Source organism: Schistocerca nitens, chromosome 2, assembly GCF_023898315.1.
Source record: "Schistocerca nitens isolate TAMUIC-IGC-003100 chromosome 2, iqSchNite1.1, whole genome shotgun sequence".
In the NCBI taxonomy this organism is placed as follows: Eukaryota; Metazoa; Arthropoda; class Insecta; order Orthoptera; family Acrididae; genus Schistocerca; species Schistocerca nitens.
Window position 1 is genome coordinate 889,381,618 of NC_064615.1, and position 19,593 is coordinate 889,401,210.

Below are 19,593 nucleotides of genomic sequence, written 5' to 3' on the forward strand. Positions count from 1 at the left end.
TACCAGAAATTTCTACATACAAGAAAGTGAGAAACAAAATCATGTGTAAAGAAACATGAATGATGATCCCCCCCCCCCCCATTTGTCTGCTCCTTACCGTGCACTCGTAATTAATGTCTTTGGCGACGCTGTTTCTTTTCTTTTTTCTTTTTTAATAAATTTTAACTTTACAATACCCTGGGGGTCTTTTGCCATGTACGTACACATCCAGGCGAACTATTAGGCAAGACACCCATCTACAATTCCCCTGCATCTAGTTCATGATCTCAATCACTATAACAGACATTTTTCATTGTTCTGACCAACTCTGGGTGAGGGGACAAGGATGACGCGTGTCGCCCAGATAAAAACATCAATTCCACCATAAAAGATATCAACATCACAGAATCAAAGAAGTAACTCAGGATAGGTGGTGTTCCCAACTACTCACCTTGTCCCGCCACCTAGGGGCCAGAATGCCTTTCTAAGCACCATCAGATAGCTCCACTGTCACATCTTTGACAATGTGACCATCCTTGAAATGATGATGATGATGGTGGCTAGGCTGGGAGCCCCACCTGCAGGGAGCACGGCCGCCTGGCGCAACTTTTTTTAGTTCGGCGACTTGCGTGTAGATGGGGATGAAATTAAGACGAAGACAACACAACACCCAGTCCACAAGTGGAGAAAATCTCCGATCCAGCCAGGAATCAAAACCTAGGCCCCTCGCATGGCATTCCACTGCGCTGACCACTCAGCTATGGAGCCAGACCATCCTTGTGGTGCACTGCTGGAACCTGCCTGTCCTTTATTGGATTAGACTACAGGTTGCTATACGGACTATTAATTGTCATTATTAAAATAACTTTGCAAAGACTTAAAGAGTTTCTGGTATTTTTATTCCACCATCAAGCTTGCTAGCTCATGCTGACCCTAATTGTTAAGGTTTTGTGCATTTTAACCTGTACTGTCATGTTTAAGTAGTAATAGCTGTATACATTGACACAAAAAAACCAAACAAGTGTGTCCAAATGCTTGTAACACTTTGTTTTTTCCCTAATAACTTGTTTTCTAAATAACTAAGGTGTTTTGTATGGGCCAGGATAGAGATTATCAAAACACAATTTTAACTTTAATAACCTTAAACATCTTTTACTGAATCGATATCCATTTTACAGATTGCAAACGAATCTCTTATATACACGTGATACAAGATATTAATGACGCCTCTTAGATTTCTTCTTACGATATTTCTTTTTCTTTTTCTCTTGCAACATTCTGGCTTTCAAGATCTGTTCAGGTTTCTTGAGTTCTGATCGTCTCATTTTTTCTTGTACTTTCATATTGTGACGACCCCAGTGAGTGCTCGGAACAGCTTTCAGTCCTGGAAAAAAAGGAATTCTCATGGTGATACTAAACAAATGTAAATTTAAATACTCAATTTATATAAATAAGTCCACAAAGCATATCAAGTGTCATTCCACACACCTTTAGTAGGCCTGCTTTTGGAATCTTCATCTGTGTCATCATCTTGTTCATCCTGCTGAGATATTTTGCTTCTCTCTTTCCACTGCGAGTACCTGTTGCTTTTATAAGTTGCGGGTATCCAGGCTCCAGATTCGGTGCGTATCTTGCCAGCTTTTGTTCCCTGATTAAAACAAAAAAGGAGAAAGGTAGTGAAACTAGCTAGAAAGTGCCTCTGAAAAACGTGTATTAGGGAATTAAATCATTATAATGAAAAGCTGGATGACAATCCCAGTGTAAAATGATGAATTTACATGTCATAAAGAACTGATTATCATATTGTATAGCACAGTAAAGTTGTTATATTAATTGAGATTTGGAAGGTGCAAACTACATCTGAGCAGAATTTTTTTTACACACTGGATCTTACTACTAAAGCTTTAACAAGTATCAGTACGATTTAATTAGGATTCCTAATACACCATTGTGTCCAAGTGATCTGTCCTTCCATTTTTTAACCTCCCCCAATCCTCTTTCCTCCCTGAAGAAGGAACTAATAGCTATAAAAGCTAGGGTAGTGGGTAGTGTTGTCACTTTCACCTCATGATGGGAAAAACTGGCCAGCAGTTCCATCTCACAAACAGTAAGATTTGTCTGTTGAGAACAGACTTCCTGTCCTTATTCAAAGATCACAATTGCCCCCCCCCTCCCCCCACCCCTTCCCTTCCACCTGACCCTTCTTCTTCCCTCAGTATTCGACACCTCCAATCTGCACTGTTTCTCACATCCCCCATTTCTTCTCTCTTCTACAACATATCAGCTATCTCCTTGGAACCTTCCCCCGTCCCTTCATTCTATCTGTAAACTTCCCTTGGTCTTCTCCCCCCATTCTTGACTTCTCTGTACCACTCAGCACGATCTTTTTCTAGCTTCCACCTGTCCATTTCTCCCTCTTACCATTCCACAACTCTCACCATCCTGTATCATCCACTCTTCCAGAATCACTATTCACTGTTCATCCTACTAGGCAACAGCAGTGTGTGTGCGTGTGTGTGTGTGTGTGTGTGTGTGTGTGTGTGTGTGTGTGTGTGGGTGGGTGTGGAGAGAGGCAGTGGGCAGTGGGGGGCTCAGAATACAAAGTCCAATGATCAAATCATATAGGAGGAATATAATAAACCTGCCTGCTGCAAAACACTGTAAATTGTAAGTCCTGTGGTCATAGATGTGCAGGATCTGTGAGGACAACACAGTTCCCAGAACAACTGTACAAAATATTTCTTGAAAAGGAGGGGGTAGTAATGGTAGATGTACTTGTAATAGTAGTAGTCGTCATCATGGTGGGGGGCTGGTGATAGAGGAGGAGGAGGAGGAGGAGGAGGAGGAGGAGGAGGAGGTGGTGGTGGTGGTGGTGGTGGTGTGGTGGTGCTGCTGCTGATGATGATGATGAAGATGAAGATGAAGAAAAGTGGTACCTACTGCAATCCAAATACAGAACACTCCAGTGGACACATCATCTGTGTCCATTACTGGAGTGTACACTGTTAGCAGTTTATCCACAGCCCCATATTCGTTCATCCTGGCTACCCGTTTCCCAAGCTCAGAAGTCATCTTTGGAATATTGATGTGCCACCAAAGACAGCAGCAGTAGTTTTACTGAATTATATTTACAGACACATTTGTGTGACTTATCAAATTTAACATTGCTTTTATCACTGTGATTCGGCCATTGGCCTCTGGATTTGTCCTCTTGACACTTACACAAAGCCACCATGTCTTATCACAGGAATCAAACGATTGCATGAACACTAGATCAAGTGCATGGAGGTTCAAGCGAGCCAACTGAAAAATCCTACTGGTTCTTGTAGAATTATAATTGCTGAAATATTAATCATGGCAATCGCAAGTAGCAATTAAATTTATCCCACAAAAAAGGCTCTATCTTTGCAGCATCACAGCTAGGGTCATGAGTGCCCCTGGTAAGATTTCAATCACTGATGCTGATGTACATGTGAATGTGTCAATACAACACAAACATTAAAAAGCATCTTCACAGAAATTAACTTCCTAAATATGTAGAACTGAAATCTATATCGCAAAACAATTTCATATATCAAACTTTCAACTAGCAAAGGACAGGAAAAAAGTTAAGGTATCCATTGTTGGTCACTTCCTTTAGAATTTATTCAATAATCTCAAATTGCTAATAGTACACTGTATATCAGGATAAACTATAGTGTCCCCTTGCATGGGCAAAAGTGTAAACAACCCTATTGATGACTTTGAATCCGTCTGTGTAGATGCGTACTGAATTAGAAGAACTGTGGAGGAGAAGGGTAGAATCTTGGGGCCACAAAAGAGGTCCATTTGTATCACAGGACAGGGCACAAACCACAGGTGGTGGTGGTGGTGGTGGTGGTGGTGGTGGGAGGGGGGGGGGGGGGCAGTTTCAAGGGGAGCTCTAGGAACACAGAATAAAAGAGGCTGTTGGAGGTCCTTCAGTAGAGTACCGAGCAATATCCAGTTGGTCTACCCAGTTTTGGGCAACACGCCAACAGTCCGTGCTGTTAGTTGTGGAACAGAGTCAAGTGGCATGGGTTAGTATGCATCTGACTGATTGTGACTGCGTAATTTGCCAGAAGCTGTTGTCATCTAACCCGCAGGAACGTGGCACCGACTTCTGCTGCGAGGCTGTCAACAGGCCGCTGTTGCCAAGTGCACACCAGTGTGGTGAACAGCATCCCGCAAGTTCATTATGGTCGGTGCTGCTGACCTACAGGCAAAACATCCATAGTCCAAATGGGATAAAATCAGAGCTTTGTAAAACCTCAGAAGAACAGGGTGGTCTGCACCTCATGTGGAGTTACTAAGAAAACAGAGAGCGCTTAGCTTCTTCCTGCAAGTTGCCTTGAGCCGGCAGACATGTCGCAGTCAAGTTAGTTTGTTTATGTAGGAATTCAAAATGTTTCAACAACTTCAAGTAATTGGTCACTAAGATAAATTTCTGGGTGCGGGTGCAGAGTCCAGAGTTGGCAAAAATGCACAACTCGTGATTTTGCAGGAGAAAATTGATAGCTGTGATTCAGAACCCAGTCATATACTCTCCACACAGCCCCCCTGACGTTGGCACTCAGTAGTGCACAATGATTCAGAGGCATAGTATGAGGACAGATCATCCATACACAGTGACGGAGAGACTGTGAGGCCCAATCCATTTACAACACCATTGATGGCAATAACAAACAGCATTACACTTAGGACAGGCTGCCAGTTTCCTGTAAATATTGGGTGCTCAGATTCGAACCTATCCAGACCCGAAAAAGTCGTGGAGATAGGATTCTGGATAAAAATGAGTTAACTGCACCGGAAACCCCACTCATACATTGTATGTAGGGTGTCATGTCACCCAGTGTTGTATGCCTTCTGTAGGTCAAAGAACACAGCAATCAGATGTTTGCAATGTGCGAAAGCACTGTGTAATGCAGATTCCACATGAACCAGATGATCTGTGTTGGACTGGAAAGCCCGAAAGCCACTTTTGAATCATGATATATGCCCTCCGGCTTCAAGGCACCAACAAAGATGGCGGTTGACCATTCATTTGAGTAGCTTTCACAGCCCATTCATCAGAGACATTGGCCGATAGTTAGTTAAAAATGTGTGGGACCAGGAATAATAATAATAATAATAATAATAATAATAAAATTATTATTATTATTATTATTACACCTTCTTGCCAATGGGAGGGGAATTCTACTTCCCACCAAATATGATTAAAAAGCCCGAGGATACTTTGCACGCTGTCAGCACAAAGATGTTTGAGAATTTTGTTGTGGATTTTGATGAGTCCAGGGGCCGTATCTCGACTCACTGCGAAGTGCTGATTCACAAAAAGGGATGTTGTATGACAGAAAGCCATGTGCATGGCAGGATAATGGGCAGCACTCAATAAGGAGTTTCCAGGTCAGGAAATGAGGACAGTAATTACTGCATGCTAACACTTGAGCAAAGTGTACCACAAAACGTTCAGTAAGTACCAAGGAATCAATGCAAATTTTACCTTTGAAAAGGAAGCCAGGAATCGCTGTGGGTGGTGGATGGCCACAAATGCTGTGGAGTGTAGTCCATACTTGGGACGATGGGGTGCAGGATCACATAAATTATACATATTGCTCCCAACATGCCTGCTTCCTTTTCTTTATTAAAAACCACTCTTTCACCAGGAGTCTCTTGAATACTATTAAATTATCAATAGAGGGATGGTGCTTGTGCTGTTAAAGCACCCTGTGGTATTCCCTGATAGCTGTGGTTATATCTTCAGACCACCATGGAACCAGCGATCGTCAGGATGAGCCAGAGGAGTACAGTATCACTACTGCTGCAGCATGACTAATAGTATCAGTAGTATCCCACACTGCTTCATTGATATCAGTCTCAAAACTGGCTGCAAAAGCAGCAGTAGATGAGAAAGCTTTCTGTGGCGACCAAAGTGGAGCCTGTTCCAGATGTCTGTGAGTGGAGAGGGAGAGAACGATAGTAGTCGTCACAAATATTGCCATGGACGCGCAACTGAATCAGGGGTAAGATACGCGGGCTGTAAACTGTAAGATCAATAGTTGAGTATGTTCTGAGGGCTGCACAGAAATGTGTTGCAGCTCCAGTGTTTAGTAGGCAGACATCCAACTCCGAAAGGAGGTGTTCGAGACATAGTATCATCACCACACAGAGGATTATGGGAATTGAAGTCCCTCAATAAGAGGAAGAGGGGAGATAGCTGTGCCACTAACTCTTAACATCTCATGATATTGGAAAGGTCTGTCTGGGTGTCGATGAACACTACCTATTGTCATCCAAACTGACACGTAGACACCAATGGGCACAGCCTCTAGTGTAGTGGGTGGGGCAACTGCTCCCTGGAAGTATCAGAGCATATGAGGGTACAGACCCTACCGCACGCTCTCTCGACATTAACATGATTGGGACAGCAGGGATTGTAGTTTTTCAGAGCAGGGAGGTGTGTTGTTGTTTCCTGAAGTGCTATGCCAATTATGGAGTACATAGCCAGGACAGAGTTTGGGCAGATGGCGAAGGAAGCCAATACAGTTCCATTCAAGGAGCGATGGAGTCAGGTGTAAGAAAGTGGCAAATGGTAAACATGGGTGTGATTACTTCGCTGCCAGGTCATAATCCACCTGATTCTGTGATCTGTCACAAGTGTGCGTAGGCTCGACTACTACAGGGATGGGAAGCAGATCATCCAAGGCCTCAGAAAGTTGTTTACCTTTCTGTTTATCCTTCTTATCCCTGTGAGACTTTGATTTCTGTGAAGATTTCTCCCACTTTATCTACTGGGAGCAAAGAGGACAGTAGTTTTCTTTGGCCCACAGCCTGTGGCTGCTGGTCCTTGTCTTGAGAGGGGGGCATCTTGACAGGTGTCCTTATCCCTAAGGCCAGAGGAGACTAGCTATCTCTGGCTGCACCAATGGTGTGGAAACCACCGGTGCTATAGGTGTAGGGGGCAAGGGAGCTGACATTCCCTCCCCCAACTGTACGCCAGGCCCTGGGATACAACCAGGAGCACAAGTCATCAAGCGAGGCCTTGTCATCGTGTGATGTATGGGCTGTGACACAACAGGCACAAAATTTGACACCATATCAGTCAGATGAAGTCTTTCAATCTTTTTTTCGCATCTTGATAAGACTGGCAGTCAAGCATCTTATATTCTTGAATTTACTTCTCCCTCTTGAATACTGTGAACTGCGGTGAATGAGGAGGGTGCAGTTCCAGACATTCAACACGTTGAGGGGGCTGGTCACAAGGGCTGCCCTCATGGGACATTCGTCCACATGCCCTACAGATATCCTCATTAGAACAGCAGGAGGACACATGCCCAAGCCTTTAGCACCAAAAACATTTTCATCGGAAGAGGAAAATAAGGCCCGACATCACTCCTATAAACCAAGGCCTTAACCCTCTCAGGCAAAATGCTGCTGTCGAAGACTAGGATAAAAGCTCCAATGTTCACTCTGTTATCCTTGGGTGCCTTCCTGATGCGGCGAATGAAACAGACTTCATGCCGTGCCAGATTAGTATGTAGATCTTCACCCTCATTCTGCCAACGGCCTTATCAAAGAGGGCAGAGGATCAGATAGAGGTTCAGGGCACACTCTTGTCCTTTGGGTGGGAAACTGCCCCTAAAGGCAGAAGAATCAGCAATGATCAACGGCATAAGGCTGCAAAAGTCAATGGAAACCACTGCATTCAGGACCCATATTGTGTATCAACAGGACATGTGGCCCGTAACAAAAAAGTGTCATAATGATTTCTCCATTGGCAAAATATTTTACAATGATCTCTGGGAGGGGACTGCCAAGTGGGAGGTTACCATGAGAAAAAGACTGAATAATTAATTGAAAGATAACATTCTATGAGGGTGGAATGCCAGAAGCCTGAGCTTGAAAATGGGAATGCAAAGGCTCAACCTAGTTATAGTAGGGGTAAGTGAAGTGGAATGGAAAGACGACAAGGATTTCTGGTCAGATAAGTATAGAATAATATCAACAGCAGTAGAAAATGGTAAACGAGAGTAGGATTCGTTATGAATAGGAAGACAGGGAAGAGAGTGTGTTACTGTGAACAATTCACTGATAGGTTTATTCTTATCAGAAATGACAGAAAACCAACACTGACAATGATGGGTCAGGTATACATGCCGACATCGCAACCTGATGAGATGGAGAAAGTATATGAGCACATTGAAGAGTAATACAATACACAAAGAGAGATGAAAGTCTAAAGCCATGGAGGACTGGAATGTAGTTGAAGGCGAAGGAGAAGAAGAAAAGGTTACAGAAGAGTATGGGCTTGGGACAGGAATGAGAGAACAGAAAGATTAATTGAGTCCTGTAATAAATTTTAGCTAGTAATAGCGAATACTGTGTTCCAGAATCACAAGAGGTGGTGGTACACTTGGAAAAGGCCAGGTGATACGGGAAGATTTCAGTTAGATTGCACCAGGGTCAGACAGAGACTCCGAAATCAGATACTGGTTTGTAAGGCTTACCCAGGAGCAGGTATAGACTCAGATCACAATTTAGTAGCGATGAAGAGTAGGTTTAAGTTTAAGAGATTAGTCAGGAAGAATCAATATGCAAAGAAGTGGGATACGGAAGTGCCAAGGAATGATGAGACATGTTTGAAGTTCTCTAAAGCTGTAGATAAATCAATAAGGAATAGCTCAGTAGGCAGTACAGTTGGAAGAGGAATGGACATTTCTAAAATGGGTAATCACAGAAGTTGGAAAGAAAAACAAAGGTAAAAGTAAAGTAACTGTGAAGAAACCATGGGTAACAGAAGAAATACTTCAGTTGATCAATGAAAGAAGAAAGTACAAAAATGTTCAGGGGAATGCAGGAATACAGAAATACAAATCACTGAAGAATGAAATAAATAGGAGGTGCAGGGAAGCTAAGACAAAATGCTGCATAAAAAATGAGAAGAAATAAAAAAAGAAATGATTCTCGGAAGGACTGACTCAGCATATAGGAAAGTCAAATTGACCTTCGATGAAATTAAAAGCAAGGGTGGTAACATAAAGAATGCAATGGGAATTCCATTACTAAATGCAGAGGGGAGAGCTGATAGGTGGAAAGTGTACATTGATAGCCTCTATGACGGGGAAGATTTGTCTGATGTGACAGAAGAAGAGACAGGAGTGGATTTAGAAGAGATAGCGGATCCACTATTAGAATCAGAATTTAAGAGAGCTTTGGAGGCATTAACATCTAGTAAGTCAGAAGGGCTAGATAACATTTCATCAGAATTTCTAAAACCATTGTGGGAAGTTGCAACAAAATGACTATTCACACTGGTATGTAAAATGTACTAGTCTGGCAACATACCATCTGAGTTTCAGAGAAATATCTTTCACGCAATATCAAAGACTGCAAGAGCTAACAAATGTGAGAATTACTGCACAATCAGCGTAATAACTCGTGTACCCAAGTTGCTGAGCAAAATAATATGCAGAACAATGGAAAAGAAAATTGAGGATGTGTTACATGACAATCAGTTTGGCTTTAGGAAAGGTAAGGGCACCAGAGAGGCAATTCTGACCTTGCTGTTGATAATGGAAGCAAGACTAAAGAAAAATCAAGACACTTTTATAGGATTTGTTGACCTGGAAAAAGGGTTTGACAATGTAAAATGGTGCGAGATGTTTGAAATCCTGAGAAAAATAGGGGTAAGGTGTACGGAGCAATGGGTAATATACAATATGTACCAGAACCAAGAGGGAATAATAAGAGTGGATGACCAAAAACAAAGTGCTCACATTAAAAATGGTGTAAGACAAGGATGTAGTCTTTCAACCATACTGTTCAATCTATACATTGAAGCAGCAATGATGGAAATAAAAGAAAGGTTCAGGAGTGGAATTAAGATTCGAGGTGAAAGTATATCAATGATAAGATTCACTGATGGTATTGGTATCTTGAGTGTAAGTGAAGAAGAATTACATGATCTGCTGAATAGAATGAACAGCCTAATGAGTACAGAATATGGACTTAGAGAAAAACGAAGAAAGACAAAAGTAATAAGAAGTAGCAGAAATGAGAACAGCAAGAAAATTAACATCAGCATTGTCATGAAGTAGATGACGTTAAGTTTTGATGTGGTATCCCTGTTCACTAGGATGCCACTGGAAGACTCATTGGAAGTAACTGAGGAGAATTCTGATGATGCTCTGTTGGACCTGTTTGTGCACATACTGGCCTCAACTTATTTTCTGTATGGGAGCCAATATTACTAGCAGATAGAAGGTGTAGCCATGGGCAGTGGTCACCAATATGTTCATGGAGAGATTAAAAGAGGAAGCATTAGAGACTGCAAGATATAAACCCACATGCTTTTTCAGGTATGCGGATGATACCTTTTTGATCTGGCCTCTTGGTAGGGATAGACTCAATGAGTTTCTTGAACACCTTGACTAATGCCACTCAAATATTAAGTTCACCATTCAACTGGGAAAGGTGGGCAGCTACCATTTCTGGATATTCTAGCCAAAGTGAGAACAGGTGGGTAATTTGACCACAGTGTGTACTGCAAACCTACACACAGTGATTTATACCTGCAAGCCACCAGCTGTTACCATGCACTGCAGAAGTATGGAGTTCTAAAACATTGGTCCACAGGGCACACAACTTCTCAGATGCACATAGCTTGATAGTAGAAATAGAGCATCTATGATCAGTGTTCGCAAAAATGGATACACAGCCTTACATATTCAGAAGATCCTTCAACCAGCCACTCTGACACATGATAAAGAAGAAATGAAAAGAATAAAGACTTGCCCCATGTGGTATCTACTTCTGCCAATATCAGCAGGATTCTCAGGAAGCATAATATAATGTGCATATTCTGTCCACCTATCAGAATAAGTGGACTACTAGGAAATGTAAAAGATGACTTGGGACTATGAAAATCAAGAATTTATAATATACCCTGCCAATGGGGCATGTCATACAGTGGCTAGGCAACTAGACAAGGGGGGGAGCAGCAGCAGCAGCAGCAGAACTCCACAAAAAGTAAACTGTGGGTGTGGACATGGGGAACGAACACCAGACAGAGCACCAATTGCACCAAACCAAAGATGGACCATCGCAGGACACTTAGTGGGAGTGGATTGCAATGGGAATATCTAGAACCGCACTGGACCGAAAATGGAATGCTAGTGCACAGGCTGGTGTACTGTTCTGAAGACATAACACCAGAGCTCAGCCTTGTTCACCAGACCAAAATGGGAATGCCTAAGGATGCCACTAGCAGGAGTGGATGGCAGATGGAACACCCAGGACCAACAATGGCCATACGTGTAACTACTGGATCCGTTCCACCCAACAAGCAATCTCAGGTAGCACTTGATGAAGATAACGAGTCACACTGTCAAAATATCGTGCAACAACAACTTTGATACCTGGCATAATACCCAACACCTGAAGATGCCAATAAAAAACTAGTTGTAGAAAAAGTATAATAGGTGGAGTTCCAACAGAAGAATACTATGGAAATGTATCTCACACACAAAATAAGCAACTTACAAATCACTTTTTTTGGCCACTTATTAAGTATTGCCCATTGGTCTGGTACACTTACCAAGTAGGGCTGGCTATCAGAGGGGAGAGAGAATATCCAAAAAAGAAGGTTGCATTTTGTTACATGTTCTTTGACTGCGAGAGTGTTAAAATGGTCATCAAGCTCCAATGGCAGACGCTACAAACGAGGATTACTGTTAAAATTCCAAGAGTGTATTTTGTATCAAAGGTAAATTCAATCGCGAAAACTAAGAAACTTGAGAAAGAATTTATAGCCGGTACTTACTTTCAGGAGGTGACGAGTCGTAGTGCCGACAGACACATAAAGTGACACATTACCTATCTTTCAGAACTAATAGTTCAGTCTACATCTAAATGCGTATTCTACAAACAAGTGTGAAGTGCATGGCAGGGGATACTTCCCACTGTACAAGTTATTAGGACTTTTTTCCATTCCCTTCACACATGGGGCACGAGAAGAATGAATGTTTGACTGCCTCTGGTTGACTGGTTGGTTACTTGGTTGATTTGGGGGAGAGATCAAACAGTTATGTCATCAATCCCATCAGGTTAGGGAAGGGTGGAGAAGGAAGTCAGCCATGCCCTTTCCAAGGAATCATCTCAGTACTTGCCTAAAGCGATTTAGGGAATCACAGAACACCTAAATCAGGACAGCTGGACGCAGGTTTGAACCGCCATCCTCCTGAGTGCAAGTCCAGTGTGATAACGACTGCACCACCTCACTCAGTGACAGCTGTAATTAATCTAACGTTGTCCTTATGATTCATACAGAATTTTTGTATATTCCTGGATTCATCATATAAAGCCACTCTTAAAACTTTATAAATAGAATTCCTCAGAATAGAGACAATGTTCAGTAGTTTGCAAGTAAAATTTCTTCAGCATCTCTCCGACACAGTCCCTTGAGTGAAACAAGCCTGTGACCATTCCTTCTGCCATTCTCTACACATTCAATATCCCCCATTAGTCCTGCATAGTATGGATCCCACATACTTGAGTAATATTCTAGGATGGGTCACACAAGTATTTTGTAAGCAATTTCCTTTGCAAACTGATTACATTTTCCTAGTATTCCACCAACGAACTGAGGTCTGTCAGCTGTTTTACCTATGATTGATCCTATGTGTTCATTTCATTTCATATTTCTACAAAGTGTTACACCCATGTATTTGTATGTGCTGATTTGTTCCAGTTGTGACTAACTGGTACTGTAGCCATAGGATGTAATATTTACAATTTACTGTTTCTGAACATTTCAAGCAAGTCTCAATCTTACCACCACTTTTAAATCTTATCAAGATCCACCTGCATATTTCTGCAGCTATTTTCAGACAGTACTTCATCAAATATAACTGCAACACCCATGGAAAGTCAGAAATTACTATTAATATTGTCTGCATGATCATTAGCATGCAACAGGAGCAGCAATGGTGCCAACACACTTACCTGTTGCACGACTGAAGTTACATATACATCAGTCAATGACTCTCCATCCAAGGTAACATATTGTGTCTCCCCTACCAAGAAATCCTCAATTCAGTCACAAATTTTGCTTGGTAACCCCTGTGATCGTACTTTTGAAAATAAGCGCAAGTGTGCTACTGAGTCAAATTCTTTTCAGAAATTGAGAAATACTGCATCTTTCTGACTGCCTTGACCCAAGCTTTCAGGTTATCATGTGAGAAAAGTGCAAGTTGGGTTTTGGAATCCATGCTGGTTGGCATGTAGGAGGACAGTTTGTTTGAGATACCTCATTTATTTGAGCTCAGAATACATTCTAAGGTTCTACAAGAAATGGATGTCAAGCATAATGGACACTGTTTTGCGGATATCTTCTGCTACCCTTCTTGTAGACAGGTGCGACTTGTGCTCCCTTCCACCCATTGCGTACTGTTTTTTGTTTCACGAATGTACAGTCGATTATGGTTAAAAGAAAAGCTAACTCAGTCACAAAGTCAGTATACAATCTACTAGGGGTTACAGTGGGCCCTGAAGATTTGCTCAATTTTAGAAATTGCACCTGTTTCTCAACATCACTGATACTAAAATCCATATCACTCGTCTTTGCAGTGGTGCAACTATTAAATAAAAGTAATAACCCTGGATTTTTATTTGTAAAGAAACATCTGGAAACAGAGTTCAGCATTCCTGCTTTTCTTTTCTTTGCTTTGTTTTGTTTTGTTACCGTCAATTCCCTATCTATAGCACTATGCTTTGTTTTACACTTATTATGCAGTAATAACTGTTTCTTTAGAAGTTCCTTTACAGTGATTATATACCATGGAAGATCTCTCTCATCACTAACTGTTGTATTACGTAGGTATATAGCCACTCTATGGTCAACTGTTGTTCTAAGTGTGAGCCACAGTTCTTCTACATGCTTCTCTCAAGAGCTAAATGTTTCGAGTTCCTTAATGAGATGTCACACTACTGGCCCATTATCTAGTTTGCTGAACATACAATAAATCCTTCTACTTGTTTTAATAGCCCTTTGTACTTTGGCAATCATTTTTGTTACAATTGCCTCATGGTCACTGACACCAGTTTGGAAGTGAACATGCTCAGAAACATTACGAATTATTAGATCCAAGATACAGAGTTATTCTAAATGTTGGTCACATTTTCAAAACTTTGTATTTATTCACACACAAATCCACAATGAACAAGCTTTGTACCAATGAAATGAGGGAAGTTCCATTTTTTCCCCATAATGTTTGATTTCAATTTAATAATTTGTAATTAATTAATTTTTAATAATTATTTAACAATTAAAAATGTGATACGTGTCACAAATTTTCAATGTGGCCATCATTGGCTGCACGACAAACATCGATGCAGTAGCCAAACTCGTCCCACAAATGCGAAAGTGTATCTGCTTTAACTGAGTGTATGGCAGCAGTCACCCGGTTCCGCAGATCGTTCAGAGTGGTTTGTACAGGCAGGATCTAAACAGCTTCCTTCACATAACCCAATAATAAATAGTTGCAGGGTGTGAGATCAAGAGATCTCAGTGGCCAGAAATCCAGAGCCATGTCCTTAAGTCCACTGCAACCAACCCAGCACTGAAGAAGGGTCATTCAGAAGGCCTCGTACATCATGGTGCCAATGAGGCAGAGCTCCATCCTGTTGGAAAATAAAAGTCCTGGGAATCTTCCATAACTTGAGCGAACAGCCACTGTTCCAACATGTCCAGGTACATGATTCCCATTACAGTTCTTTCTGCAAAGAAAAATGGTCCATAAACCTTTGTACGGGAAACGGCGCAGAACACGTTGATCTACAGTGAGTCTCTTTCGTGTTGCAATGGTGAATGTGGATTTTTCAGACCCCATATGCAAACATTGTGTCTATCAACTTTTCCACTGAGGCGGAACATTGCTTCATCGCTGAAAGTTACACACTGTAGACATGCGTCTTCCTCCATCTTTGCTAGCACATAACCAAAAAATGTGAGATGCTTCTCTTTGTTATTGGGGTTGAGAGCCTCCACAAGCTGTAATCGGCAGAGCTTGTACAGCAAATGCTGTCTCAGAACTCTCCATACAGTTGGTTGGAGTATTTCAAGTTCTTCACTGGCTCTATTGGTAGACTTGCTGGGACTGTGCACAAAACTTTCTTGAACCCATTGAACATCATACTCTGACACATGCGGTCGGCCTGTGCTTTTTCCTTTGCACACATTCCCAGTCTCTTTAAATTGCCTAAACCAATAGCTAATGGTTTTGCAAGTTGGTGATTGAATGCCGGCCGCTTCTGAGACCATCACCACCTGCTCACTGCCACCCGCCAAAAACTTTGAAACTTCCTCTTTTCGTTGGTATAAAGCTTGTTCATTTTGGATTTGTACTTGAATACATATGAATTTTTGAAAAAAAGGTCCATCATTTAGAATAATCCTGTATTTCCATAATGAGAGCAGTTCCGAACAATCTGTTCTTGGTAGCTATCTGAGAATGCATTTAGAAAAGTTTCACTGGACATCCTGTCACGACCACCACTCACAAAATTTCATTTTTCCTTTCTGACCACTGGATAATCAATGATGACAGTATGATTGATGAATTTATGAACTAGAGAATTTAGATTTGAGGTAGACTTCAGTTGTATCTGAAGGTGAGTCTGGTGGTCAATAGAATAAGCCAATTACAAGTTTATACCTGCCCTTGATACTGCACCTTTCCTATCTTGGTGGAATTGAGGTTCTCAGTAAGGCGACAAGGATAGGCCATTATAAAAGAAAGGTGGGCCACTGAGAACCAGACCACAGAATACAGGTTATGTTAATAACCTAATTGATGTCTGTTGTAATGAAATGTGAATGGATACAGTGTATTAAATTGAGTAATCATCATATATATCTCCATAAAAAGGTAGCTGCTCTGATACACAAGAACAAAAAAGGGTTCAAAGAAGGTATGATACTAGTTAGAAGGCATCATTACTTTTAATTGTTGAGAAATAACTGACAGAAAATTTCCATGAGTAATAATTTGACAAGCCGTGCCTCTCTGACACCTAATGTAAAATAGTGAAGAGTAAATAAAAAATATGTGAAACTAGCTCACACGGCCACATTTTGCTGTGGCTCAGTTTGCTTAAATCAAAAAGAAACATGCATGATAATTGGATATACACTCTCACCCATTTCCACCTCCTCTTTCTCTTTATTCCTCACACCCTCTGGCATTGTCTCCTTGACTCTCTTCCTAGCACTATACTGTCACTGTCAACTATGTTCCACTGCCAGTGTGTCCCTATGTTTTTCTCACACCACCACTGCCTCCTTCACTCCTTGTCTCCTCCTCTCCCCCGTCTCTATCCATCACCCCCCCCCTTTCTTTGTCCATCTCCTCCTCCTCCTCCGTCCATCTACTCCTCACCCTCTCTCCACCTTCTCCTTCCCATCTCTCTGTGTATATACTCCTTTCTGTTTTCTATGTCCATCTCCTACCCCCCCCCCCCCCCCATTTCTCTGACCTTGAGCCTTGTTTACTGATGTTGCAAATTCAGATTTGGTAAGTTTCTAATCATAAACCAATAAGCCATAAGTACAACAACATTTCATTATTTTGTGCATTTGTGTGTGTGTGTGTATTTTATGAAGTATGTAGTCTATATGTATCTATACATTGATTACAGTAATGTGCAAAAATTTGAAGTAAATCAGAGGCACATTTTGAGATTTTTGGTAACAAAGTTTTCCCTATATATACAAGTATTACAGAATCGGGTACCTAGAAACATGCCTGTATTAGAAGTCAACAATTGGTCAAAATTTCAAAGCAATCAGTCAACAACTTTCAGAGATACACGATTTTGAACAAACGAGCATTTACATTTTTTTCATATAGATTGTAAAAGAAATGGAAAGAATTTAGAATCTATCCGAAAGGGAAGAAAACACTGGTGTATCAGAAGTCTGTTTTCATAACAATGATGATAAGAAGCTCATTAGAATGGTTTTGGGAGGGAGGGGGTTGATAGGGGTTGCAGAGGCAGAAATGAGATAAGATGTATTTTTCTGCAGAATATGTTTTAAGATGTGAAGATAGTATGAAGGTGATGCATGCACATAAAATGAATATTGAGATGTAGTTCACAGTGTCTTCATGAAGGTACACCGAGTGTTAGAATCTTATGTACGGAATAATTAAATTCTTAGCACTGTCAAGGTCGAGCTACTGCAGTACAAAATTTCATACATAAAATGTAGTATCCTTTTAGCAGTTATCTCCTTCCAAAATATTACTTGGTAGTGAGAGGCTGAATTAGGCAAGATGGTTTTTAAAATGAGAATGGGCACAATGGCAGCTAAAAGGACCTGGAGATGTTGCAAAGGTTCAGCAAGTAGCTAAAGAGGAGTTGCCACATTATACCACAATGTTGGCTTGTTCTAATAGGTTACCTCTGATCTTTGTGTAGGAAGATGTCAAATGGGATTGTGCTCATAGAAGCTGAGTGACCAGACATGTAAAGGTAATGGTAAGCTCAACATAACAAATCTACATACAATTTGTGATCCTCCACGACAATTTTGAGTGATAAATCATCTTTCCTCCTTATTGGTATCTATCTACAAAGCATTCTTTTTTGATTCTGAATGAAATATCTGTTTGTTGTTGGTCAAAACTGAATGTACCAATCCAACAATTATCCCTACCTTGTTTGCAAGTTCTCGTACGGTGATACATCAGTCTTTCATTGCTAAAGTCCGCACCTGCCCAATGACATTACTATTTTGGCTTGCTGAGAGTCCGACTGATTGCAGTTCACTGTCCAATGACGTGCTATCATCTTTGAATAAGTTGAACACCTAATTTATTCACAAGTTGCTCATGGGTTGTTCCCAAAAGCCAGCTGAATCTTGTGCATAGTTTCCAGCTGGGTATTGCTGAGCTTTTGCAAAAATCTGGTGCAGTATCATTGCTGTTCAATTTGTTCCATGATTTTATACCTTACTGGAATCTGACAAGCACTCACTGTCTTCACTCACTGGCTAACTACCAGTCACTACACGTCCCTACTCATTGGCCAGCTGCCAGTCACCGATTCTTTCTGTGCCAACAGAAAGCCAAAAGCCAAATTCACAACAGTGCAAGAATGTCCCCACCTCATCTAAACCAAATAGTGTCCAGCACTTCATTTGTATATATAGGAAAGAAGAAGGTTCAGTATCTTTGAACACACCTCGTACCTTAATATAAAATGCTCAAAAAAAGTTTTGCACACCTATGCAAATACCTCTGTACATAAATACTAATGAAGCAGAGAACGAAAGATCAAGCCTTTGGTGCAAAAATAAATAACTAAGGCAATCTGCTCATTAGTGCACATTTTTGCACATCTGCAAAATTAAAATATGCAACAATACAGTGTTGTTCCAACCCATGTACTGTGTCACACTTGAATCCTTCTTGGTATGATATCCACAAGATGCTTTGGCCCTCATGAGATTTTCCAGTTAGGGATGGGCATTCCTGCAATGCCACACAGCAAGTTTCAACTGGTTCCCAAAATTCTCAATTTGGTTCATGCCAGGAGATATCACAGGCCTTATCAGTCAGTTGATTCTTGCTTCCAGGAGGAAGCTGTTCATGAGGTGGGCATACTGTGCCCAAGCATGATAACATTGTCAGACAAGGACTGGAAAATATGTTAGTGAATCACAACATTCAAATTACACTCAATGGTGACGAGAGCCATCTAACATCTGTACATGACACTGACTCAAAATGTTACTGATTCACCTCCTTACTGAATCTGTGGGCCTGCATGCCTGAATGAGCATTCCTACCTGGCAACCCCCACGCTACCAATGACACTGTAAGTTAGCAGACTAATTCTCCTCTTGCCAGTGCAGAGAATCAAACACCATTAATCCACATTCCAGTCCAGGTGCTTCCTTGCCCAATTTCTTGGTACACTATTTTGCCGACAGGTTTGTGCAGCTGTTTTTAATAGATGCTTAGAGGCTAAATGGTTCCTATGGTGACAACTGTGTACTGTCTGTGTTGATACAGCTCTTCCAGTTCCACTATTCAAGTCATGCAGATGACGCAAAATTTTCTTTTTTTTTTAACAGTTTATAATCAACTCAATTTGTTGTCTGCAGGTGTAATTAAAATAATGCTCAATGGGTAAGGATAGTTCTTTTGTAGCTTACAGCAGTTATTTCTTAATATAGTGTTATATACGTATTTCATAATCAATGTACTGTATATTAACAATTCAGTAACATAACAATATTATGAAAAGGATAGTTGCTACTCACCATATGGCAGAGATGCTGAGTCATCCTGACAAAGGCTCCACCACTGTTGTTTTGAATTGCAAGGATTACCTGGCAGAAGGACTCTGCCAGCTGTCAGATTCATCTACCTACAAACCCTGTCACAGTGACCCCATTCCAGAAATCAACCAGAATCTCCAGTCTCTCCTCAAATCCTAAGGCCCATCCCAGAACCTCTCCCTGGAGTCCATCTCTCTCCTCACCCCTGCCATTTCCCACACTCACACCTTCTACATGCTTCCTAAAGCCCA

The 19,593-nt window shown here is 41.2% G+C and overlaps 1 protein-coding gene across 1 annotated transcript in view; it reads right to left on the reverse strand.

The window, feature by feature from the left end:
• Positions 1-1,103: 1,103 nt before the first annotated feature.
• The window catches only part of LOC126237200 (ATP-dependent RNA helicase DDX54), a 132,841-nt gene continuing 114,351 nt past the window's right edge, over positions 1,104-19,593 (reverse strand). The window contains exons 13-14 of the mRNA XM_049947080.1: positions 1,468-1,627; positions 1,104-1,363 (exon numbers count right to left, since the gene is read on the reverse strand). Of these exons, the coding sequence (XP_049803037.1) occupies positions 1,197-1,363; positions 1,468-1,627 (327 nt within the window). The 3' untranslated portion in view covers positions 1,104-1,196. The remainder of the gene's footprint in view (positions 1,364-1,467; positions 1,628-19,593) is intronic.